This window comes from Xiphophorus maculatus, chromosome 15 (genome assembly GCF_002775205.1).
Source record: "Xiphophorus maculatus strain JP 163 A chromosome 15, X_maculatus-5.0-male, whole genome shotgun sequence".
Classification (NCBI taxonomy): Eukaryota; Metazoa; Chordata; class Actinopteri; order Cyprinodontiformes; family Poeciliidae; genus Xiphophorus; species Xiphophorus maculatus.
Window position 1 is genome coordinate 8958789 of NC_036457.1, and position 26679 is coordinate 8985467.

A 26679-nucleotide genomic window follows, 5' to 3' on the forward strand; every position below is an offset into this window, starting at 1 on the left:
GGACATAGCTTTGTGACAGCCAACGGACCCCCCTGGAGAAAGCCTTATGCCTCAGGGCAACACAATGACACACACATACACACACGCTAATATAACCACTCTAAGGAGGAGTCAACATGGGGTAAAAAAAAAAGGGGGGGAGTGGAGGAGGAAGAGAAGGAGGAGGGCGCACAGCAGGAAAAGGGAGTGTTTTACTCTCGTATAGTCTCAGAAATGCACCTTAGCTCCTCCAGACTCAAAGGTTTGACTGCACAGTCAGCCACGCTTAGGTAGGCTGTGGTCGGGTGAGTGACAGAAGACAAGAGACGCAGAGAATAGAAACTCAACCTCTAGGAGAGCACAGACAGCCTGCCTTATGTGTGGCTCCTCTCAAGGCTTTAAAGTAAGTCTGATACATTCATAAAATCATTGATATCACTATCTGAAGGACTGTCTGGGGAATCGGTTTCTAATTTAGTTATTCTCTTTAACTGATAGACACATCTCTGTCTCTCAGGAAGAAGTGTCTGACAGAGTTTAATTGTGCTTTCTAGAGTCAAACTGATACATGGTAATACAGCTCTTGACTCATGTCTTGATTTCCAGAGTATATTTTCTGCTGTGTCACTAGGTTGAATGGTTTCAAAGTGAGCTGTCACACTTGTGACAGTCATTCCGAGTCAGCTGTGGCGACACACTTCAGAGAAAAAAGGCTGAAACATCCTCCATAAATCTCATCTCGTTGCATTTTTATCTGCGTCCATTCTCTCTTGTTTTTCTCCCAGATAATAAATCTGTTGCTTTAGCTTCTCTGAGCCTACATTAGATGGTTAAGTCTTTAATAAGGTTTAGATTTTGCATTTAATGTGGTTTCTTATCAGGGAAGAACATGAGTCAAATGACTGCTTACCAATATTAGTGCTTATCAATCATTATCTGAGCAGCAAAGTGAAGAGATTAATAAAGCACTAGCTCTGCATGTTGTGTTTGTGTGTCACAAACCTTTCATCATCTTTTCACTCTGTATATCATCCTATCATATACGGCACATTTCTTTTGTGAGGGCTGAGCTACTTGACCACATCTTGTTGAGGTGAAACAGAGAAATAGTGAGAAAGATAGAAAGATCAGATAGAAAGAGAAAAAGAAGAGTTCAGGTCTGGCAAAATGCCAAGTCAATTCAGAGGAAGTCGGGTTGATACACAAGGAGTGTTAGTTTCCTTGTGAAAGTGGTCCTGCTTCAGGGCTGACGTGCAAAGGAACCTCCACTGTAGCCTCGGGGTGGTGATTCAGAGTCACAGGATGTGTGGGACAGTGGGGCTAATTGGGCAGGTTTCACTTTGAAGTTTGTTTGTCCGGTAGCAGCCGATGGAAAGAGTCTTATTCCTGGAACTATAACTACCTCCTCTATGATATATCTCACATTACACTCCAAAATCTACTTCAAGATCAATTCAAAGCTTGACTTTTCGTGGTACAGCTGTATTTCTTTTTTTTGCTGTGAAATGAAAAGACAATGGCATATTGTGTCAACAAGAGTTCCAAAGTGAGCCTTGATGTGTTGGGTGGATGTGTTGTAAAGGAAACCTGTTTTTGTTTGCAAAAAAGAACCCACATCATTCGTGGTAGCTGGAAAAAAAGCCTCTATCATCTCTACAATCCAACAGCCAGCATGTTTTTATTGATATGGTCTGATTTACCGCTCACCCAAATATTTTGCCCTTTCCTCCTCCCTAGGCCTCGTCTTCTGAATGCACCACAGACATGCTAACCTCAGAGAGGTCACCACAGAGCATAGGAGCTACCTCTGTGACAGGTACACAAAATGTAGATATGAGATCGTGGAGCGAAGCCAACTTTGAGGAGCAGTGCACCTACATTGTGAAAGACCATCCCCTGGAGGAAGAGTCCAAAAGCCATGGCAAAACAAGAGCCGAGAGGTCTTTGCCCAGAAACCTTGCCCTGAAACGTTGCTACAGTTCTACAGAGGTATGTAAGACTTTCCTCCTACTCTTATACAATATGTGGGGTTTTAACAAAAGCATGGCATTGGAATTATACTGTAAAATCCCTAAATCAAAAACATCTAAGCATAAACGGAGCAGTTGTTTATGTTTTTACAGACTTTCTTTGCGTCACTCCAACATCCTTCCGTCCACTCATCCATCCTCAGGCGGGATGTACTTGACATGTTATTGTCTAATTTGAGCCTTTCCTCCCTCCTGCATGTGTGCCGTGGCAAAGACGGAAACAATGGCTGAGCCCCCGGCACTCAGACACAGGGGGCTGTGATTAGGAGCTAGCAAAGATTCTGATCCCTTTGTTCCAGGGACAAATTAGACCCTAAAGCAAAGCTGACACATGGGGACTCATCAAATAGGAAATACCTGAAATAATCTTTTAAATAGCCAGAAGTCTGGCTATTTAAAACATAGGTGTGTCTGGCTTAGTCAAAATTGTCCACCAAATCTAAAGTTGTGTGGCTGAATCTATAGAGAAAGTATGGTTTTCAAACGTAGTCACAGGAAGTAGATTATCTGTCCAAAGTTGAATACTTACCTTACAACTTTCACCTTTTAACAAGGCTTGCCTGGGGTCTTTTAGCACAGACAACCAGTGATCTGCAACACAAGCGCAACTGAAATAAAGCCATCAAGAACAAAACTAAGTAGATGAACCAGAGTCAAACTCATCCTGCTACAGACACTATATTAGAATCACTCACAGGTGAAAGAATACCTTATATGTGCCTTTATGCTTTAGGTTTGACAAAAATGTAACCTGGTGTAGTTCACCAGTCGGGGTGTGACCATGACACCTTATCCTATCTTCTTCAGCTGGAAGGCTGGAGATAGAGGAGTGAGTTTCACACCTGGAGGTCACAGAACAACAGCAGTGGTGAAATTTTAATGTGGTAGAGAAACTACAGAAATCTCTGACGACTGGCTTATGAAATATTCAGAATATGGGTAAAAGATTGTGCCATATCATAATTCAGTGTGAAAGATCTGACACAATAAAATCTGCTGCCTTGTAAAAATAATAAGAAGATGGCAACTTTCTAGCAATTCACCTAAAATTTGTATGAAAATATTATCGGCCAGACTCTCTTCTACGTTTTGTTGTTTTGTTGTCCTTACTTGTCTCAGATTATCACAGAAATTTTAATATCAGGCAAAGGTAACCTGAACAATACAAAATAGCTGTCTATAAATTATAATTTCATTTATTAACATTACAAAATCTTTTCAAATCAATCTGACACTATTTTAAACAGGAACTGTGCCTAAAACTGAACTGGTGGTGTCCTGCAACTATCATTACCAATAAATTAACAGAATCACTGTTTATTTATACTGGCAGTATCACTCAAGTGATAAACCTAGAAGTGACAGTGTCCTGCTTTGTTTGAAATGTTGTTAGTATCACAGTGTGATTCGTAATGAGATGTATACCGAAAACAATTTTCTAGGCAGTCCACATTAGATTTTACCAAAATATTTGAGGATCAACAAACTGGCAAATGACAGACTGGCCTCTGTCTTCTTTTTGTTTATGTTTTGGCCTTTGGATTGTCCTTTGGATACAATTTTTTTCTCCCCAATTTATTTAAGATAATTGAGTCATGAACTCTGACCTAACTGAGAGAAGTGAAGCCTGCAGTACCTGACATAATAATATGGGTTGCATTGATTGAGTTTTTTATGTACTTTGATGTAATTTCGCAGAGAAATTCTGCTACCCTGGGAAAGTTCCCTGCTTTTTTAAATGTTTTCACTGTGGATAGTGTGGTTCTGTGGAGTCTCAAAGCCTTAGAAATTGTTTATAAATCTTTCTAGGTCAAGTGATTTATATGACATTTTGCTTAGGTTATGACATGTTACTTTTTGAGATCTTTTAACCTACATCTTGCTGTCAGACAGGCCCTTATTAAGTTACTTCTTGATTATGCAAGTCAGGCAGTGATCAGACGTGGGTGTTAGTGAAATTTAACTCAGCTATTTAAAAATGTGTCTAGTCAGAGTGAATTCATGTCTTAGAAAGGTGGATAATTATCTTTTCACATTGGCTGTGATGTATTTTTTCCTTAACTGAAGACATAATTTGAAAACAGTTTTTTTGGAATTTACTCAAGTTGTTGTTTTCTGATATTTAAAACAAGAAATATGCCAGGGAGCAAATAGTTTTCCAAAACACTGCATTACTTTATTTAATCACATTGAAGTTGATTTGTAATGCAAAATTTGATAAAACAGCTTTCTTATCAAAAGAAAAGCTGTCTTTTCTTTTGATAAAAGACAGCTTTTATCAAAAAAGCTGTCTTTTATTCTGCCTTCTTTATTCTGTCTTCTTTGTTCTCTCCATTTGTGAACTAATCTGTAATTGTATGTTTCTGTATGTTTCTTATTGAACAGGTGCTTGGAGTGACCAGTAAGGAGTTGATTCCAAAGGGTACCCGTTTTGGTCCTCTTGTTGGCGAAAGCTACACCAGCAAAACTCTGCCAAAAAATGCTGACAGCAGATACTTCTGGAGGGTAAGTATGCAATATGTGAGGCTCTGGATTTGGGTGTTTGAAAACTAAATGCAAGGGTGTGTGTTTCAGAACTGTTCACATCCTGCAGCTCCAACCAGGGACCTTTCTATAACAGTGTCATTGCGCTGGTTTGCAGTTGTGGTCAAGGAGAGGCATCCTGTATAAGAAAAGTTTGCTTGTCAATGCTTGGGTATTGCACTAGATGGAGGATTAATCGTGTGTTTAACACGTATGCAAAACTGATTGCCAGTACTGAGCAAGGCTGTCTGAAATCACATACACACACACACATGCACGCCCACACACCCAGGCACACACAGCTGTTTGGTTTCAGTGACGCAGTGGTTCTTCTCTCTCTGCTTCTCTCAGCAGTGGTATCACTGCCAGTAAATACACCATATACATGTCCGCACTTCTCCAGACTCACATTCTCACACTGACTAAGCGAGGAAGTGGCTTTGAGCCTGAGAACTGCGATGTTACAAATCAGCAACACCAGAAGATCTTCCATTACACACAAGCTCCATTGCAATTCAGAAGCACAGGGCTGGTAACCTTGAACTAATACCAGGCTTATCTGACCTTTGAGTAGCTTAAACGGAGATGGTCTGTTAGCCATGAATCAATCAAGAGCACTGCTCCATAGCTGCAGACAGCAGAAAAAGTAGAGATGGAAAGAGAAGGTAAAGGACATCTGCTCCACAATTGTCCTAGCTCATGGTGGCAGTAGGCGAGATATCGTACTATAATCCAGTCATACTGAGAATGTCTCATTCAGTGTTGCTTTCATAAATCTAGATGAGTTGCTACACCGCAACCAGCCCTATGCTACTTCTTAAGCTGAACATATATATATAATGCTTACCATAAACAGACTAGGAAACTGACATCCTGATTCTGAAGTCAGATCATATTACAGTGCTGCCTGTCTCATTATTACCAGAACTACTTTCCATAATTTCAATGTTGTTTTGTATTATAGGTCTTCTCAGAGGGGCAACTTCACCATATCCTGGATGGTTTGAATGAGGAACAAAGCAACTGGATGCGTTATGTCAACCCAGCAAGATCAGTAGAAGAGCAGAATCTGGTTGCCTGCCAGATAGGTTTGGACATCTTCTTTTACACAATCAAACCACTTCAGCCAGATCAGGAGCTTCTGGTGTGGTACAGCTCTGAACTTGCCCAGCGTTGCAACTACCCTCATCGTGGCCAACTAGCTATTAAGACAAATGGTAAGTGTTTGCTTAGATTGAATAAAATCTCATAAAAGTCACTCGAAACCACCCCAAAACCTATGCTTTGACACATATTCCGGTTAGATTGTCACAGTGAAGAGCTCCCTGTCAAACAGTTGACCAGCTGACACAGTCTTTGTATGGGTGTTAAAAAAATTACTCAGTCACACCCATGGCCTCTTTGTTGAAGGAGAGTACAAAAGACGATAGAACAGTCATGGAAACAGAGAGGGGATTTTCTAAAGAGGTAGCACCTAAGTAAAATGAGACCATTTTCCTTATTTTAAACCTTTTAGTCTATATTATCTGTTTACATATGTCAGTGCTCCCTCAGTAGTTGTGACTTAAGGTATTGGCTTTATTCAGGTGCACCATCTTTTATTTATTTAGCTCTTAAAAGAAGTGACTTTGGAAGGCTACTTTAACTTCCTGACAAGGTGACCCGCTGAAAGATTGATATCTCACTCAGTGTTATTTGTTTGTTTGCTAAGAGGTGGAAGGGTAGGGTAAGAAGGGAGTGAACAAAAGATAAGACTTGCGCTCCAGTGTGTGAGATGATGTTAACTGTGTCCAAAGTAGGTTAAATGCACAACCATACCCCTGTATTTTGTCTTCCTCTGTTTGCAACCTTCAGTACTTTGTCTAGTCTGCAGGAGGCCATAAAAGCACCACCCACAAGACTTCCTGGCTATTCACTTGTTTACATGTGATACTATAGAAGTCCTGCTATTGTAAACGTAATGTCTGTGCATGATTCAGTGAACATGTCCAGCTACCTTCAGGACCATTTCAGTCTGACTGAAAGTCTAAATTTCTGTACCATGTAGATGTGGGTCATATGTGGGTCATCATAAAGATCTACATGATGATTTTATATATATATAGATATAGATATAACTAGGTCTATATAACTAGGTCTCTAAAGCAGTTTCTGTAACCATGGGTTGTATACTATTTGCATCAGATCATAGGTTGATTGTGTCATGCCTACTGTCACTTTTTATAAGGTTAAGTGGTGTGGGAAACTCTGAAAGGTAAACTTAGTGAAAAAGGTTTAACTCCATATTTACGAAAATGGTCAGATTGATAAAAAGAACATGCTTGGATGTATATTATTATTAAAACTTTACAGATCACTCAATGGAATGTAGTAGCTAGCTGAGTTTTTGAATTTTTATACTAAATTCATCTGATTCTAATGACATCTCTCCATTTTCTATTTGTCTATCAGAGCAGATTCAGGCTTGTGAAAAGATGAAAGGAAAACAAGGGCACACTGTTTCTGAGATTCTCCGAGATGAACCTTCCAAACCTAAATCTATCTGTCTTAGACACCAGGACAGTCAGGTGTTTTCAACAAGTGTACCAGTTTTTCCCTTATGTTCCAATACTGTCTACCCAATGCAGTCCAACTTGGAGTCCCCTCATGGCTACAGATATGTTCCTTTGCTATCTTTGGCACCATACAGCGCTTCTACTGCCAAAAGGCCAGCATTAAGCACTCCCATTCCAACTAATTTGCACTTCGCCCTGCAACACACTCAAGACGCTGGCAAAACTGAACTTCATCAAAAACCTTGTGTTTCTAAGGATGTTCACTCCACTTTCAGGGAGAGCCCCTATCTATTGCCTCACTACTCACTGGGCCTTCTCCCGCATTCGTTACCATTCTACAATGAACAACTGAAACCACACTTGCCCACATCCTCTAAGTTTCTACCTTTCGACAACTATGCACACTTTCTACATCCTTCAGATAGTGGTTCCAAAGACTTTTTACTTGTGTCATCCAACTGCAAACAAGACGTCAGTCTTATGCAAAACAATGACCACAAAGACACCAATGACCTCCACTCCAAAAAGATAAACTACCTCAAGAATACTTCAACTGACCTCAGAGACTTCAAATACTCTGCTTGCACCAATGTCTACACAGACCTTACTGCATCTATCAAGGCCAGCTCCCCACCCATTGGCATTAATCTCCATGGAAAACCTTCTTTTGCACCTCGGGAATGCTCACCTCCAGTTGCTACGGCTGCCTCCTCAAACTACCTTCCTTCCACACCTACCTCTGCCACTCAGAGCAATACTGAAGATGCATTGGATCTTGGGAGGCAAAAGAGAGGAGGCCAGATCATTGGCTACAAGACCCTGTCTTATCCACTCACAAGGCAAAATGGAAAGATTAGGTATGAATGCAACATCTGTGGAAAGATCTTTGGGCAGCTGTCCAATCTCAAGGTCAGTACAACATCAAGATCCTGAAGAAAATAACTAGCAAGAAATATAACTGAATGACTATGCTGTGTTTAAGAGCATACTAAAGCTGAAACGAAACCTATTGCTCTTACATGTTGTTTTCAGGTTCATCTGCGAGTGCACAGCGGCGAGCGTCCATTTAAATGTCAGACCTGTAACAAGAACTTCACTCAGCTGGCACACTTGCAAAAACACTACCTGGTTCACACAGGAGAGAAACCTCACGAGTGCAAGGTAAGTGTGTAACTTTAGAAGTATTATTTCACAGCTTGAATCTACATATTGAAAAGAGCTAACACTTCTAGCCATCATGTCATCTAAGCTTGAACACCGATAGATGCATTTATTACATTTACGTTGCTTTATTTTTAGGTGTGCCATAAGAGATTTAGCAGCACTAGCAACCTGAAGACCCACCAGAGATTACACTCTGGTGAGAGGCCTTACCAGTGCAAGCTCTGTCCAGCCCGATTTACTCAATTTATTCACCTCAAGCTTCACAAGCGGCTGCATACAGGGGAGGGGACTCACCGCTGTCCTCTCTGCTCCAGTACGTATCTTCACTACAGCAGCCTGCAGGTGCACCTCCAAGGCTTCTGCCCTCTTTCCCCCTCAGCATCCCGGAGGCTGTCACCAGAGGAGCTACAACGGGTCAATTCTGAGATAGAGAGGTTCGACATGAGTGAGGCCGCAGAGCAGCTAGAAGTAGTGGCCACTGAGGCCGAGATAGACAAAGGGAACATCATTGACCTGATACAAAAGATAGATAATAATATCTTAAGCCTCCAAGATGTTACCAGAGGGAAGGCCGAACTGAGCATCTCTAGATCAGCAGAGGAGTGTACCGCTGCTCAGATGCATTATCACAGTCCCATGGTTTTGCCACCAGCAAGCATCAAGCTGGAGTCAGGCTGCATTTCAGAGACTTAAGACTGACCTGCTAATCCCACCAAATAATCCTTAGAGGCCAACTCAGCAGCTGTCTGTCACTGTCCTATTTGAAGTAAAGCCTTATCTCTATCATGGATTGCCTATATACTCAATAGGGATTTGAGCTCATCAAGAGTCAAGACATTGCCAGCATGACCTGGGAAAAAAACAGACTTCAGTGATTTAATATTCTTATGTTTTTATAATTTATTCAGTTACTGATTTGAATCTAATGTGTGTAAAAATTCAATACTTGCTATATATTTGGATACATATTTTTAAACATTTGAAACAATAAATTATTACCAAAATGTGATGATATTTGTGGACTCACTGTGTAAGACCGAGTTTTCCAGTTGGGGTGCACATGCCCGTGTTAACGTTGAGTGGCTAAAGTGAAAATGACTGTACAAACATGACTCTAGTGTCAGTGGGCTAAGTGCTGAAATGACGACACAGAGGAAACCTCAATTGTTCGTGTTTGGTATACATGCTTGCCTTTGTGTGAGTGCACTCGGCTGATGTGGGGAGTTAGTGATGCAGATAAACATCCTGTTATGAGTCTCTGGATATTCGCCAGTAAGTATCATCGCTTCAGCCTGGAAAAAAATATATAATTACCACAAAATTACACTATTCTCACTATCAGTATGGTCTTACTGCAAATTTTGAACCGATATGTATATACTGTGATTTCAGTTTTAATCAGGCGGTAGATGTTTTGTTCACAAACAGCAAACTTTAACTCAGCATGCATGTGCAATATCATGACTAGGCAAACAAGTTAAGATGTTTGCAAAAATTAATGCAATTTGTTGAACTGCAGTATTTGAGGAAAAAAAGAACATTTGTGATGGCTCTAATATCGCCATCAAACCGATTTCATGCAGCTCTAGCTTTTAATACGGCAAAATTGAGAATCTCAGGAATGTATGTATAAAAGAAATAACTTTTAAAACTAATTTTTGGGCCAACAAACCTCAAAATATAAACCAAAGAAGAGTGGACAAAGGATGGGTTTCAATGGTCAGGTGGTGTAATGAATCATTTACGCTTGTTATCAACACATAGTTCAAATGTCATGCATTTTCAAGCAAAGTTGACAGATTTTAAGTACATTTTAGGTCAGGGTTCTCCAAAACGGTTAACATCAGCGTGCTTTTTCTAATCCAAAACCAGTGTTAATGCTTGTAATAATGATCCTGTTAGAACACACAGCTGTGACCATGTTTCAATCATCCAGTTCTTGGTTTGAGATGAAATTAAGGAATTTTTCATTAATATTCCATCCATGTTTTGAATTGCACCACTTGCAGTAAAACAGCCTCACAGAATAATGCTGCCACCACCAAGGTGACAGTTGACAGTTGACAGAGAACTTGAGGACTCCAGACTTGAGTCCAGCCCGACTCAAGTCCCAGCTTGAGTCCAGCCCGACTGGACTCAAGCTGGGAAGTCGGTATTGAGTCTTGAGTCTTGAGGACTCAAGACTCAATACAGACTTGAGTCCTCAAGTCTTGAGTCCACAGTGACAGTGGCAGGCCTGTCACTGTGGTCAAATAATTCAATCTTTTTTTCCTGCATGACTATAAAATGTTTCTCCAAAATGTTTTAGAATTGGTTGGTCAGTGGAAGCGGTGAATTTCAGTTGAACTCAAAAGAGTTGAAGAGAGCAGGTGCTTCTATTTTGCCTCCCCACCTCCCCCCACAACACACACACACTCCATGGTGATGTGAAACTTGCTTTAATGTGGACACTGAAACTGGTGGCTCATATGACTCCTACCTGACCTACCTCTTAGCTGATGATACCCTGTAGATCAAGTCACCATCTGTCTTACAGTTGCTCTTCATCTTGTTCTGTATTGATGAAAAAAATGAAAAAAAGAACTGCCAGGTTTTAAAATGTCCTACAGCCATGTTTCTTAAATTATTATACAAATACTACCGGTGGTATTCAGTTGACGATTTTGATGTGGATGATGTTCCTGACTACCCGTTGGTTGGCTTAGTCTGGGTGCGATGGAAATAGCACTGCAAAAATAAAATACTATTTGTGAGTTGCACGCTTAATAAATGTGATATTGATTTTTACATGTTCACTCAATGAGGAATGAACTTCATACAGCGATGTACACAGCTAGGAAATACGACAGGAAGCTAATGAAGCTCTGATTGGTATCTGATACAAATCCTTTGTTCTATCACCCAGACATTTATGTCTTTTGACTTCTTAATAATTCTTGATGATCAGTTGCATCACTTTGCCTGCCCAAAAGCAATTATCAGCTGTTAGGCAACAAAAAAACAAACAAACAAATGAACTATCGTAAATTGAACTATTACGTCTGAGAGGTACAAACATTCACAGGGATAAACTTTAGAATACAGTGTTGTTGTTCTTTTTTTCAAAGGAATCAACTCAAGAGAACATTCAGGAGGAGAATGCTTGAGACCGTCTTGTGGAACCTGGAGTGGACATGCTAAGATGCATTTACCTCTGTAGTTGTAGCTGGAGCTGAAAATGAGACCACATCCATGTCCCAGTAGCAAATTATGAAATTAGATTTAATTGATAAAAACACTACATCTGCAAAAGGCTTATAATGCCTTTTCATAATAGCTGTCTTCATAAAGTTATATTGTCCCATCTGGCATGAAGCTTTTCATTTCAGATCTATTAATATGAATGAATAACTCTGAGGTGAAGTGCATGATAAAATCCACAACCTTTTGCTGTCTTCCACAGTGCAACCCAGTGCCCCATATTAAACAAGAAAGCATTTTAAAGACATGCCTCCCACATACACAAAAGATTCATCGGTGTTGCCAGTTGTTCCAGTTGTTTGTCCATTGATTCCCACTTAGGTGGAGAATTCTGGTCAGCATGGGCTAACTGGTCAAAACCCCACGCAATGAAATGTGGCCCACTGTATATTCTGACATGTGTCTATCAGAACCCGCACGAACATCATCGTTTGAGCCACAGCAGCTCGCCTATTGGTGCTTGACATATACTGTAATATCTCAACATGCCAGGATGAAGATATAATCAATGTTATTCACTTCGAATGTCAGTGGTCATAATGTTATGGCCGATGATGGGGATCAAATGATACAATGTTCTGCCGTAAACACTCTACAGTTACAGTCTCATCAGTCGCTCGGTAACTGATGCCCCTTTAAAGCGACCACTGACGTCATGTTTTTTGACAGGGGGTGGGCAACGGGAGGAGAAGAAGAAGAAGAAGAAGGGAGCGGATGTATCCGGAGAGAAGGATGACCAGGATCATGTCCCCAGCTGTTCCTCGCTCACACATATCTGCAACATGATGAACGCCGCTCCCGGAGCGCTCGCCCGCAGGATGCCGTCAGCGGCCCGGCGGAGCGGCTGCTGGATTGCGTGGTGCCAGGCAATCCTGCTCGGCGTGTCGGCGCTGGTTATCGTGGCCGAGCGGAGCGCACGTAAGTGGGCAGCTAGCTTGCCGGTGGCGTTCGCGCTCCCAAGTTGATGCTTTATCTAACAAAATAAAATAACAGCAAGAAGACAAGTTTCATCCCACTGTGGATGTTTTAGCTACACGCATGGAAATATGACCTCTATAGTACTGTCACAGCTTTATATTCATGAGGAAACACAATTTAATATTACTAGCCTGAACAGAGAGCCGAGGCTTTGTTTACCTCAGCTGGAAACTGGTGTGAACACCTGAAGGTGTCCCCCAACACCTTCACCTATCATCCAAGGCTATTTACATCCTACCGCTCACCACAAACAGCATTTGTATTCTTAAAATCCTTACCCCATATTCATTTCTAAAATTTTAGTCCGTATTAAACAAAATTATCTCTCGTGCTGTTCTCATCCCACCTGTTATTTGTCAGCTCAGTCTCCCTGAACAAGCGGATCAATGAGCCAAGGTCAGGATACCAGAAAGAGGACTGGATCTGTACAAAGTGTGACTTTGTGTTCTGCAGGTATACCATTCCCTGAAGATAAAAATACTCAGCTGCTGGTTGGACTCCACTCTTCTGCCGATTTCTCATTTCTGAGCAGCATCAGTTTCTGTAACAAATATTTGAAGTTTGCATCAAAGCTGGTAGACAGACAGCATGACTGCATTGTGGGGGCTCTTTTTGTCCGTTGCATTCTGTGCATTTGGCAATATATCCGAACATATGCAATGCTTTAATACAGTTCACTTCAATTACTTTTATTTATGTAGTGCCAATTTGCAACACATGTCATCTCAAGACACATTTCCAGGTATATGAAAAGATATATTCAAATCAATCTAATACAAACCATTTGCATATTCAAATCCAGTGCCATCCTGGTTATAAAACATTGCAGTTAAATTCAGTTTGTAATGCCAAATGGTAAAAACAATTTGCAGAAATCTGTCCCACTGATAAAGCATGCTTTGTGCATAATGACCTCTTGTTACCTCATTTCATTTTGGCACTCTGTAAGTTCCATTTGCACTTTAAATTCTTGCACAAACCTGCATTCTGCTCGTCTTTTGTTTGCGTGCGTGCATCAGTGATCTACTGTATAGGATTCTACCTTTGGAACGAGGAGACGCAGTGGGCGGGCCTCACACTCGGCCTCTTCCTTCCTGGGACAGCAGTCCAGCTGCTAAGTGTGAAGTGGTACTATGATGACGGGGATGAAAGGCGGTGCTACCTCTCCGTCATACACGTGCTACACTTGGGCATCTTCAAAAGGTATGATCTGTGCAACCCTGGCATGTTGGGGTTTATTGCATGTGAGCACAGCCACCATGTTCGGTGAGATATGACACTCCTGAGAGTGCAGACAGGGATTTTGACATCATTCTGTCATTGAGAAGGTTATCCCGGTTCAGGTGTTTGTCTCCCTCTGCTGGCAGGTTGTGGGACTGCATGAGGTCCGTGCTGCACATGCAGGACTCTGTGGCTGAGCTGGGTGCTGCTGTCATGCAGCAGGCAGACGTTGCTGCCCTGTGGCTGCTGGAGGCGCTTGTCCTAACGCTGCCTCAGAGCTTGCTGCAGGCATATGTGGTCGTGTCTACAGATGTGGGGATAATGTCACCAGGTCAGCTCATCTCTAAGTCAGTTATTAGCTCTCATTTGAGACATGACTTTATTGTCTAATGCTTTGCTTCTGTTTAACACTCAGTGGCATATTGCTGTGGACTATGCGTGCTGTCCATTTCCTGGGCCCTGGTGCTGTACAGCCGAGCCTGCTGCCTGATACGGCCAGGCCACTTGGCCATGCCACCAGCAGCCCTGCTGTGCCAGCTGGTCTGGAGAGCAGGCATGTTGGGAGCCCGGGTGACCTGCCTCATGTTCTTCGCCAGGGTCTTCAACTGGTGGGTCTGCGGAGTAGCAGGTGAGCACAGAGAGAGAAGGTCCTCCAATGCCATTTAGGCACAACCCAAAAACAAACTTCCTTAGTTTGCGTTTGGGCTATAAATCTTTGATTTTGGTCTGTTTTTGCCTTGACATCCAGGTTTTCACTGGCTCACAGCCTCCTTCTGGCTAGTATCACAGCAGCCCGACATTTGCACTGGTCACTGGTGCTGGCGTGCCTTTAACGGCATTCTGGGGCTTATCCACGTCTTCCTCTTCTTCAACGTCAAAGACGGACCCTCGCGCTTTCGCATGGCCAGTTTCTATGCAGTAAGAAATGACTTGTTTTACAGAAAACTGTTTCATGCGCTATGCACCGGTGTGTCCGGTCATTCCACGCAGTGACCAACAAGGACACAAGCTTATGTAAAGCAAGAAGTTTGCACCGTCATCCTCACCTCTGTGTCCTCAGCCTGAAGTGACGTAAAGCTGTTGGAAAATGAGTGATGGTGTGACTTTCTCGTCCTCCCTTAGTTCATGCTCGTAGAGAATGTGACTCTGCTGCTGGCCGCGTCCGACTTCCTGAGCGAAGCATCATGGGATAGCATGACCCTTCCCACCTCTGTGCTGTGCAGCTTTTTCCTTGGTGAGTCATTTTGTCCGCAGCATCTGAACAGAGGCATAAACCAGTCCAATTCTGTTAATAATAATAATGATAGCAAAAGGTATGGAATCAAAACTCTTAAAAACGACTATATGGCTGCAAAGGCAGAAAATTCATCATCTGAAATGTCTGAAACTGTTAAGATCATATGATATCAAATTTTCTTAAATACACAACACTGAAGAGAGACGGTTTTGTTTCCTCTGGTTGTCTCTTTGATGAACACTTAACAGTCGGAGTTCCCACATCGATACTTCGATACATCGATACATCGATACATCGATACCTTCCCTAATTCAACCTTGTCTTCTTCTTTTGTAAAAACACTGTATATGCACATATTTACAAAGACATGCTTTATAATAGTTCCCTATTTATATTTAAAATGTTCTCACTGAGGGCAAAATGGAACCAAAGTCAAATTTCTTGTTTGTGTGCACAAACTTAGCGGATAAAGCTGCTTCTGACTGAAGTGTTTGTTTGCAGCTTTTCACCGCAAATTAACTGACTTTCCCTGATAAACCTTTTTGAAAAAAATCAAAATAAGTTACAGTCTGATAAATTCATAGAAAAACAAATTCAAAAGATCCTCAATTACCATACAGTTATTAAATATGGACAGAATATTGCACTGAGGCATTTTTATTTTTTAAATCACTGGTGCCAATCCAATTTGGAACCCAAATAATTCCAGTAAAATAAGCCAAAGCAGTTATTTATTTATAGTTTCTTTCTAAGGTTGAGCAAAGTTGCAGAAGACAACTAATAATTAATGGCCCATTTCTCTTTGACACTCTTCAAAATGAGAAAGACTAACAGACTACCTGAGTAGGACAGGAGTGTGTCTGTGTTTCCCTACTATCCCAAACTACAATCTAACAGAGGTGCCAATCAGTCGGAGGGCACAGGGAAGAAATACATACTAAACTTTAATATTTTCTCTCGTTTGCTTCCAAGGAGCCACCTCGCTGGTCCTGTACTACCGGTTCCTCCATCCCAAGTCCACAGAAATCTCCCAAGGTACAAACCGACATCAGATGGGCAGCACATGCATAGAGCAAGGCGAGTCCTCCTTCTCTCTTGGCGACAAAAGTCTGCCAGCGTCTTCTGTCCAGAATCACGGCAGCTTCTCCCTGTCCGGCGTGGCTGGCTCTCTGCTGGAGCACCCGGGAAACTGTCAAGGCCACTCCAACAGCTCCTGCCCTTGCTTCCACCACCACTGGCTCCTCATCCGTCTGGCCCTGAAAACCGGCGATCTCTGTAAAATCAACAGGGCGTATGGAGCCGGTGGGCCGGCGGCCATACTGGACATGGAGGAGTACAACCAGGAGTTTAAAAGCAACGAGGGCATCACCTTTACCGCTGGAGGCAGCTGTGAAGGGGTGTCCACCTCCGAGTCCCAGGGAAAGGGCCTGGCTCCGCTCTCAGACTGCAAAGACGAGTTCCAGAGCGTAAGCGAGCCCACGTCGACCGAGCGACCTGAGGGAGAGGACGACAGTCTGGAGATGGAAAGCCCCATGGAGTCACCTGCTTCGGATTTCAAACGCAGCTCCCCGGAGGGCAAGTCCGTTTTCGGAGACAGCCCGGAGCCTTATTACTGCCCTACTGAATCAAGTTCCACCTTGTACTTCAGTGCTGATCCCCAGTCCCCCAGCAGCGCCAGCAACCCCCGTTTGGACCGGGACATCGGGGGTCTGGAACAGGGGGTCCGGCTCAGCTCCATCCCCAGTGATCCTGCCCTGCACAGAGACGTGCGTGGACTCATGAGCCGCGTCGGGCCACGCTGCACCTCCACTCCTAAGCTGGACTGCGGGGTGTCAGATTCTCCCCCGAGCGTCCCACATCTCACAGGTCCAAGGAGGCAGCTCATACTGTCCCGCAGAGATGAAGATAATACCTTCTAGCTGTCTTGTGGCACAATCAGGGAACAAGTTAAGAGCAGCAGCTGATCCAACGTTAACGCAGCACACCAGCTTTATCAGAGTCGTAGGGGTTAGAGCACTACATGCAGTAGGGAACCTAAAATAATCCTAAAATAACATCTATTTTTCTCTTAACATTAACCACTCTTAAAAATGCATTGCTTCTAAATGTTGGAAACACAGAAACTATCTATGTTTGTTTTTTTTAAAGGAAAATCTGACATTCAAGTGACGGTAATGGTGTATGATCACACCACCAGCCCCAGTATCAGTTCATATTTGGACTATTGTTTGGCAGCTACACTTTGGAATTATACTGTGCAAAAAAAAAAAATTGCTTCCACATGACTGTGATTACTTAATATGAAAGCAAAAGTATGCATTAGATTTAGAGGTATCAGATTAAAGGGGTATGATTACAAATGCACAGCAGACATTTTTTCATTTTTATTTGCAAAAAAAATATGTTGGTCTGTCACATAAAGTTCCAATGAACTGCATTAAAATTTGTGGTTGCAGGATGACATAATGTGAAAAGATTCAAGGGGTGTGAGTATTTATTCAAATCATTGTACGTGTTAGTTTGGTTTAAAACATTTTATCATAGGCAGCGACTCTGCTCTGAAACCGCAGCGAATTTCAGTAAGTCATACTGAAACATTCATATCACTGCAGCTGTTTGATGACAGAGTGCATAGATCCAGCAGTGAGTGGAGCATCTGACCTTTGAACCTATCTCAATGTAAGCCATAGCTTTTATGGCTTCTTAAAAGCAAAACTATTTTCAGTCTCATCTGTTTCTGCTGTTGTTTTTTTCTTTCTTTAACGTAAAAAATAAGACTTCACTACATACATGTGATATTAATAAGCTCTGTTTCTCATGTGGTGTTAATTGGCATTGCGTTGAGCAGAAAACTGTGATGTTTTTTATCTTTTTTTTTCTGTTACATGTTGACCATGTAATTGTTAAATAACTTATTGAACTAACATTATGTTGTAAAACAACAATAACGTCTCAGGCACAAATTCATCTACTGTGAGACAAAATGAATCATGTGCTTATGAGACATTTGTGGTGACTTTTTTTTATTTATTTGCTCTTGATTGCTCTTTTCAGGTGACAAACTTTTAGTAGAAGCACTGTTGTGAGACAGGAAAGCAGTGTAACAATGCCTGTGTGGCATTTTGAAATATGACGTCTGAGGCCACTGGTGGCTTGAAATAAGCAATAAACAGCCTACATGTTTGACTGAGTTGACTTATTGTTTCGTTCATTTTTTTTAAAGATAGTTCTTAGGAAATTATTGAAATGATCTCAGACTTGTATTTATTCCTGCAGTAATAGGAAAGTTATTTAAAGCTGATGGTGGGAGGAGCTAAATACAAGAAACTCCTGGAGGAAAAGCAGATTTAGGTTGAAATATCTGACGCACACTACTTCTGAAAAATATATGTAAATAGTATCTTTCTTTTGCTTCAAGGTTGTCTGCGGCTTTGTGTCGCTCTTTTCATAAAATTACATGTGTAAAAAGCTAAAGGAACATGAATAAGACACTTTTTGCACGTAGTGAATATTTTATTCACTTGTTCTATTGTTTTTTTTTTCCCACAATTGACTGTTGGCTTTGAAGTAATAAAAAAAATAAAACGAAAAATAATAATTGTTGCACTTAATACAGCGGTTGTCTTTATTCGTCGTTTTTGTAACCTTTGGCCAAATCTTTTTCATTGTTCGGGTGTAAAAAACAATGCAGGTTGTTAAAACAGCCTCAGTTTTGAGACTCGTGCTTAAATCACCTTTTGTCAGCAGGATGTGGGACCTAAATGGCCTTAAAGGTATTTATGACACTCGCCCTTTAAGATGAGGCGCATGCGCAAACCGCCGCGAAAGTTAACTCCTGAACTTCGCAGAGCCGAAAAAATTTTTCAGATTTATAAAATCAGTGAGTTGACATGGCATTTCGCCGGAGAAACAAGAGCTACCCGTTCTTCAGCCAGGAGTTTCTCATCCAGAATCATGCCGACATCGTGTTCAGCCTGGTGATTTTCATTCTGATCGGGCTGATGTTTGAGGTGAGATGAACTCTGATTCTTTCCTTTCTTCCCTCGTCTCTGTTTGTCTCTCAGCTGTTTAAAGAATGCAGGTCTGTGTGCGTTCCTGCACTGATGTGTGAGCTGAAAATCTCTGTTTCTATCGATTACGTGCAGAGTGCATCAGAGGTTCGTTCACACCGACCGATAAGAACGAGAATATTACCTTCTTTCATGTACTTTTTTTTTTTTACAACTTTTGTTGCCAGTAAGTGCTGCTTTTCTGGTCGAAGACATACACGAATTAAAACTGCTTTAGATAAGTGTTGAACATAACTGCAAGGCACATTATGGAATCTGGTTTTCAAAGTGAAATATTACATATTTGCTTTTAGTATTAAGTATCTTTAATGGGGCTCTTGGATTTCTTTTGCATAAACAAAATGACTCCGTAGTTACCTGCTTTGCTTCCTGTCAAGATGAATAGATTTTCTTATATTTAACATATGCTTAATTCCAGTAAACATTGTGTTGTAACAAACTTTATGAACTGTAGCAAAAATCTCAAAATTATGCAGGAAATTAGGCTGCTCCTATTTTCAAAATAAAAGTACGGCACTCGCTTTATTGTAATTAAAACCGCTCCTGTTTATTTTGAAAGGCAGTAACGGAAGTTACTACGTTTTCAGCCGCGCGCTTTATCTGTTAAGTTAACTGCCACGTCTCACTCTGATCCGTTGCTTGTGGCCACTCTGGCTTTAGCAGCTCCAAAGACCGCTTTGACCAGCCGCTATTTCGGCAAGGACATTCAGCTGGATGGTTCATGGTGGAGCTGTTTCTCCTAGCACCCTGCTAAAGCCATCATGTCCCCACCTCCGGGTATTTAAAGTTTCTGTCCGGAACTCTGGTTGTGATCACACATCTGGTCGAGTTGAGAATAACTTGAAGGGGGATTTCCTTTTTTTTTCTGGTTTCAGAAGAAAAAGGGAACTGTGCATTTCATATGAACTTGATTTTTCAGATCTTGTTCCCATAGGTCAAATACCCCCAGCAAACAGAACAAAAGCAGTGAGTTGTTGTGATGGTTAATCTGATGGCAGAGCACCAAGTCTTTCTCAACAATCCTGTATGCTTTGGCAGCTTGGACTGCGTAAAACAGAAGCAAGCAAATACTGTCCTTTAAGAGGCTAGCTTTTGGACTTTTCACCACTTCACAATGAATGTTATCTCAAGGCACTTGACTAGGAAACATGTATAATTTGTCCAAATTCCAATCCACTCTTTTTTGACTCACTCTTTGACTCCCAGTCATACAGTCAGATTCTGACCCTGTGATTGTGAAAGGGGGATACTTTGTTTAGATGAGACCATATTGGCAAACATAGGAAAGAAGATGCTGGGAGATCTAAACTGAACTTTTTGGCCTTCAGTCGAAACACCATGAGTGGCAGAAACCTAACACTGTACATGGTTTAAGACCCACCATCTCAATTGTAAAACATGATGGCAGCATCATCAACCATGTTGGAATGGTTTACATTGGTGCAGAACAGTCGTGCCGATCACAGTTGGGTCCAAATTCAGTTCATATTAGTCTGAATAATTCCAATACAGCTCAGACGTAAAACGGATTCAGATCGTATTACGGCAGTTATCTATAATTGTTTTAATGAAAGCATTAAGAAGTTCTGTTTGTAGTTCGCCACCGACCATGTCAATGGAACAATCCAAACAGGTCTACAAAGGTGATCTAATTGGATAATATTAAAATAGAACTTTCTAGCTTGTATACATATCACAGTATTTTCACCACCATAGTGGAAGCATCATACTATGGAAATTCCTCATACAAAAATTTCTCAAGTATCTGGTCTTTCCTGTGTAGTACTCCTGATTATGTCTTTAACAAACATATTATCCGTAGGAATTCAGTTCATCTTGCGTCTTTCTGCTCTTCCTGTTGACACTGTCCTGATCTCATCTTATAACAACACTTTGAAGACCAGTTTGTTGAAGCTGCTTTACTCAGATCACTTACTTGTTTTTGTCCTTCTTTTCAGGCAACAGCAAAGACAGCCATACTCTTTATTCAGCCCCAGTACAACATCACCACATTATCACTAGGTAAGAGGTGACGAAATTATATTTAAGACCATGAACACGTTTTTTTTCTAACTTAAATGCAGAATATTCCTTTATATGAACATTCTGCATTATTGTCATCATGGTGTATTAAGGCAGTCAACTTCTACAGGATGCTTCAACAAACCGGACTATGTGTTTTGTGTGTTTCTCCCCTCCTTTGTGTGCTTAGAGGGAGAGGTGACTACGTATCATTATGGATGGAAGGACTGTGCCACCATCCTCTTCTATTTCTTCATCGCTATCATCCTCCATGCTGTAGTTCAGGAGTATCTTCTGGATGTAAGCACCTAAACTGCCAAGCAAAATGCATTTGTAAATCACAACATTATATAGTGTCCTTACCTGTGTTGCAAGATGCAACAAAAACATCACTGTATTGTAATCTATGTACATAAAATACATACAAGAAAATGTATTTTCTTCCATTACTGATATAAAATTGCAAATGTTTGCCTTTATATTATATGTTTTCTACAGGTTTGCTAAATTAAATCATTTCTTAAACACCAAGTTTTGTATTTAAAAATGTTCTGATGACCTCACTGCCTTTAACAGGTATTCATAAAACTTTTTCATTGTATTTGATTAGGAGTTTATGTGACAGGCCAACACAATATGCATAATTCAGAGGAGCAGGCAAAAGGATAACCAGAAATGAAATATAATTTTTTTGGGCTCCATACAAATTGGTAAACGTAATGTGATTATGACAGTGTGAAAGATTGTATTTCAAGTCTCTCCAAAGGTCAGAAAATTTTCACCTGGCTGGATTTGCACACGTAATGATGAGTCACAGTACATCACAAACATTTTCAAGCTTATTTTAAACACAGAAAAAGACTGCTTGTGTACAGCAAAGTCACATAATATTTGATCTGTCTTAAAATACAACCAGGACAAATGAATTTTATTTTAGCACCTTAAATCAGCTTTTTGTTTGCCTTGAATGGAACACAGTACACCGTTAGAGGAGTGTTTGTCAGCAGCAGCCATAAATGGTATCGCCTGTCTCTTCTTGCCCTACTTTTTTTTTTTTTTTTTGTATCGGTGACACTTCCTTGTGCACCACAGTGACAGTGACGATCATTATGACAGGATCCAGTGTCACTCACATGATCTGTTGTTTTGTTCCTGTCACAGAAAGTGAACCGCCGCCTTCACCTGTCCAAGAGCAAAAACACCAAGTTTAATGAGTCAGGTCAGCTGGGTGTGTTTCATTTAGTGTCGAGTGTGTGGAGTTTCTACATCCTCATTACAGTGAGTAAAGATTTTACTGGTATAACTTCTCATTTATTGATACTCCACAATATTCCCTAACTTTGACATGTAGAAATGAGGCAGTTAGAGGGTTTTATTTGTTCTTTATGATCTTTTCTAAATAGGAAGGATATCTTCTGCACCCCAGCAGCCTTTGGGAGAACTACCCGCATTCACACCTCAGGTAGATATTTACAAGGTTTACTCTTTTACAAATAAATACAGAGCTGCTTGTTCTTATGGTGGTACACTGGAATATTAAGTAGAAGTCATAAAAATAATAAGAATTTACATGTAATTGAGTAAAGTCCTGCTGAAAAATATGCTTTTAGATATGTTTTATTCATAATGGGTCACCTGTATAATATCTGAGATGTACTGGCAAATTGGATCCTGACCAGAATTGACAGTTTTCTTTTTTTTTTGTTTCGTTTTTTTATGACGAGGCAGGACCTGGTTTGAAGTCAAGAAGGAGTGTAATTTAAATTACCCATGTACTCCGTTTAGTTCGAATTGCTTTGGCATGGGTCATCAGAAGGTCGCCACATTTGCAGGCAAATTTTTTAAAGTAAATTTTTGCAGGCGAATTTAAAGTGGGAAAAAAAATTCTTGAAAAGCAATCATATGTTATATGTAGAAAAATGGCCATAGTGCATAATACTTCCAGCAAATCAGCATATTAAATAATTTTCTTCTGTGTATAAACAAATTAAACTGACTCTTTTAAACTGCAGATCATTCATTTATTTATTTTTTTACAGCTTAGTAATTCAATATTTTGAGGTAGTTTTCAATGATGTAGAAACTGGCAAATATATGACCTGCTGTAAACAGTCTTTTTATGAAAACATAACTAAGAAATGAAAAGGGATTTTGTATGAGTGCAAATTAAACATGAGGGTTTAGCCGTCCTTCATATTGTTGGAAACCCTTTCTTATGCTTGAACAATTCAGAGTTCAGTCTTTTAATTGCATGACACCTAAAAACCTCATTCCCCTCTGAAGAGTTCTATTTCAAAGAAGCTGCTGCCAATGACCCAAAGAACAGCTTCAGAAAAGACCTTCAAAACTATTTGTTAAAACAACATCCTTCCTTGAAACAAAATAAAAAACAAAGCCGAAGTGGCCGACACCACCAAAGTTAGCGCGTTGTATGTTTCTGATCGGAAAAGAATCATCTGTGTTCATTTATGCACACACAACTGCAGCATGTTTGCTGCTGTTTTGCTTCTGTTTAATTCTCCCGCCGTTCTCCGTGTTTGCACTCAAGGTTTCAGGTGAAGTTTTTCTACCTCACTCAGCTGGCCTACTGGCTCCACGCTCTGCCGGAGCTCTACTTCCAGAAAGTACGCAAGGTCAGTGGAGGAGGCCCTGGGAACAGGGGGAGCTCTGGAGTGGGACTAGATAAGCTTTGTTTAGAACTCTTTCCATGGACTTCTTGTATAATTCCCCTGCAAATGTGCTAAACAGAATGGGGGGCAATCTCATCAGATGTGCTAAACAGAATGGGGGGCAATCTCATGGAAGATTGGCGAGTCGGGTGTGTTTCTAAAAATAACTCTGCTTTCTGTTTCAGGAGGAGATTCCACGTCAGCTGCAGTACATCTGCCTTTATCTGCTGCACATCTCTGTAGCTTATTTGTTAAAGTAAGTGTCTGTGATTGGTAAAGTGGTAGTGAAGTGTAGAAGGTTTGTGAAGAAGTTTGCATTAGTTCTGACAAGAGCAAAGTGCTAAGATAACCCAGCTCAGTTGCTGTGTGGTTTTGCTTGTACATCCTGAAGTCGATCTTTTTCTCTTCTGTAGTTTGAGCCGTGTGGGTCTGGTGCTCCTTTTTCTCCAGTACGTGTCAGAACTGGGCTTCCACATTGCCAGACTCCTGTACTTCACTGATGAGAATCATCAGAAAATGTAAGGGGTTTCTTTCCTAAATAGGTTCCAAGTCGTTCAGCTGTAAAAGGTTAATTTGCATTAATGCAGCCTCATGCAGGGTGAATCTGAAAAATGCCACGTTGCTGTGTTGGTTCAGGTTTGATCTGTGGGCGGTGAGCTTCGTGTTTACACGGATGGCCACTCTGACCCTGATGTTCCTCGCCGTGGGCTTTGGTTTGGCCCGCTGTGAGAATCAGGGGCTGGACATAGAGATGGGGAACTTCAACACTGTTCTGATAAGGTGAGCCCTGGTTTAGGCTTTTTTGACGAACAGAAAAAACCCCCCGAATGATCTCAATAAACATTGTACATCTTTAACATGAAACGGGTGCCTGGGACAAGACTGGCTGAAAAATGTATAATGTGATGTTTGGATCAGACCATCTGGAAACTACAATCTAATGATTAGAACATCTCTTAAATTGGAAGTGGTTGTAAGCGTATGAAGCAATTGCATCTAATTGTGAAACTGGACAAAAATGCAGTCATTTTTTTGTTTTGTTTTTGGAGATGTGGGTGAAAGAGAAGTTCATGAACTGATAAAAAAAAACAAAAAACTTTTTTTTTAGCCTTCTCTACTTAAACATTCACTCTTTATTAGTCAGTTTTATCGTTTGAGAAAAACCTCTAGAGCCAACTCATATAGCGCTTTAAGACAGCTTTGAAAAAGAATTGTCCTGATTTACTTGCCAAACCGAAAAAAATTGCTCACTTTTAAGTTCACCTTCTATTTTTTTTTTTTTTTCAAAAAGTATAGGCTTTTCTTAACGTGTGAACCTGAGCTGTGTTTTGTTTTTAAAGGTTCCCCTTTAATCCTCAGTAAAATATGAAGATCTTGTTCAATTTAAAAAGAAAACTGTTAAATAAGATACAAAAATGCTTGGTTCCCCTCTCTAATAACTGTTTGCTTTGAAAACTGCACATTGGAATATTACTGTGAGAACCAAAGAGTTTTCGTTTCACCTCACCAACATAAAACATATACCATTAATAGCGTGTACATCAACACCGTATGCTATCATTTTTTTTATTTGTGATTTTTGCTCCTTTGGACTATGCTGAAAATACAAAACGACATTAACAAATCATTGGTAAGCAGAAATGTGCATAAGTAGTATGGATTATTCAGTTGAAGAGCAATTAAATGATGCTTATCATATTTCCTCATTGCAGTTTTGTGATATTAAGTAAGTAACTCAACAGAATGAGGCTTGTTGGATTTATACCATCTAAATTAATATATATTGTCTCTGTGGATATTCATGTTTACATTTCTAACTATGACATAATGTGTTGTAAATCTCGTTTTTCTTAAATGAGTCTATGGGAAATGGATGGTGTGGATTTTTTAAAGCCTTTTGACAACAGGATGTTATTTATCAGACTGAATCAGTTCTTATTAAAGAGTTTCTGGTCTTTATCATGTGTGAGCTTGATAAAAGTTTGTGGCTGAAATGTTAATTTCTCAGTTTTGATTTTATTTTAATAAGAAATTGATAAAGGTGGAGCATCATCCAACATTGGTATACTGAAATGCTAGCATCAGGTTAACTTACTGACTTGTTAATTTTAGTTTTTTTTGAGTATTTATGACAACCAGCCAGCTAGTTCGAATCTGTTTGTACATCGCAATTTTCAATCCAGACTCCCAGCACAAAAAGGTCTTTTGGCCAATATTACCAGGCCTATTTAAAGAAAAAGAAGAAAGAATGTCAGAGTTGATGGCAGCAGCACTAATCTTTTCTCGTTTGGTCTTGCTCAGGATGACAGTTCTACTGGTGGTTTGTTTGACTCAATCTTGGCTCCTCTGGAAGTTTATCCGCTTCCAGCTGAGGCGCTGGCGGGAGTTCAGACACGAACAAGCCGTCCGCAAGAAGGCTACCGCAAAACAACCCGTACGGCAATTAAAGAGGGACACATGTGAGCTCCTGAGATAATTTTTCTTGATTCAACTTGTCTCGCTCTAACTTTTATGACGCATCAGAGAATATTTTAACTTTTCTCCTCTGTCTCCCTGCTAGTTGGTTATCATGAGAACGGAGTGCTTAAAGCTGAGAATGGCGTCTCACCACGGACAAAGAAGCTCAAATCCCCCTGAGGTGGCAGACTTCCTGGCCTCAACGGTGACTTCATCCCTAATTAAGGTTTCTCATCAGCACAGCAGTGAAGCTGAGGGGGAGAGCTGCCGCTGGTCACAAAGTTTTGGCTGAGAATGTCCTGTGATGATGATACAGGGACTCAGTAACTACAGACTTTTGGCTTGAATGCTGGAATATGAAAATCCAAGGACTTCCTTTGAGCCCAACAGACATTTATTCCTCTCATTGTATCAGTATTTGTTTTCTTTTTGGTTTTTTTGTACATCTACGCAGCCTGCGATCCAACACTAAGGCACACCGTTAGTGATTCATAAACAACAAATAAAAAAAAGAAAGTAAAGTGAGTATTGTGT

General features: G+C 40.7%; 3 protein-coding genes across 4 annotated transcripts; all 3 read left to right on the forward strand.

Moving 5' to 3' along the window:
* Positions 1-247: 247 nt before the first annotated feature.
* On the forward strand, positions 248-9243 carry LOC102222872 (PR domain zinc finger protein 1-like). Its single transcript, XM_005802629.2, has 7 exons — positions 248-382; positions 1717-1968; positions 4395-4514; positions 5497-5749; positions 6984-7996; positions 8120-8248; positions 8387-9243. Exons 1-7 carry the CDS (start codon positions 356-358, stop codon positions 8942-8944), a joined length of 2352 nt encoding a protein of 783 aa, XP_005802686.1. The 5' UTR covers positions 248-355; the 3' UTR covers positions 8945-9243.
* Positions 9244-12078: 2835 nt separating this feature from the next.
* On the forward strand, positions 12079-18122 carry LOC102222613 (XK-related protein 5-like; the record flags this gene model as incomplete). Its single annotated transcript, XM_005802628.2, has 7 exons — positions 12079-12409; positions 13489-13672; positions 13837-14021; positions 14106-14318; positions 14439-14608; positions 14813-14924; positions 15900-18122. Coding segments are annotated over 7 exons (2142 nt in total), but the record flags the coding sequence as incomplete, so codon positions are not given.
* A 621-nt stretch (positions 18123-18743) lies between these two features.
* Positions 18744-26645, forward strand: tram2 (translocation associated membrane protein 2). Of its 2 annotated transcripts, none has more exons than XM_005802627.3 (11): positions 18744-18937; positions 20956-21019; positions 21210-21319; positions 22181-22297; positions 22423-22481; positions 23568-23652; positions 23874-23944; positions 24102-24206; positions 24325-24468; positions 25990-26147; positions 26249-26645. In XM_005802627.3, the coding sequence occupies exons 1-11, from the start codon at positions 18818-18820 to the stop codon at positions 26323-26325; spliced, it is 1110 nt and encodes a 369-aa protein (XP_005802684.1). In that variant the 5' UTR covers positions 18744-18817; the 3' UTR covers positions 26326-26645. The 2 variants fall into 2 exon arrangements, with proteins under 2 accessions (XP_005802684.1, XP_023203036.1); XM_023347268.1 differs by lacking the exon at positions 18744-18937 and adding an exon at positions 19665-19774.
* The last annotated feature ends 34 nt before the right edge of the window (positions 26646-26679 follow it).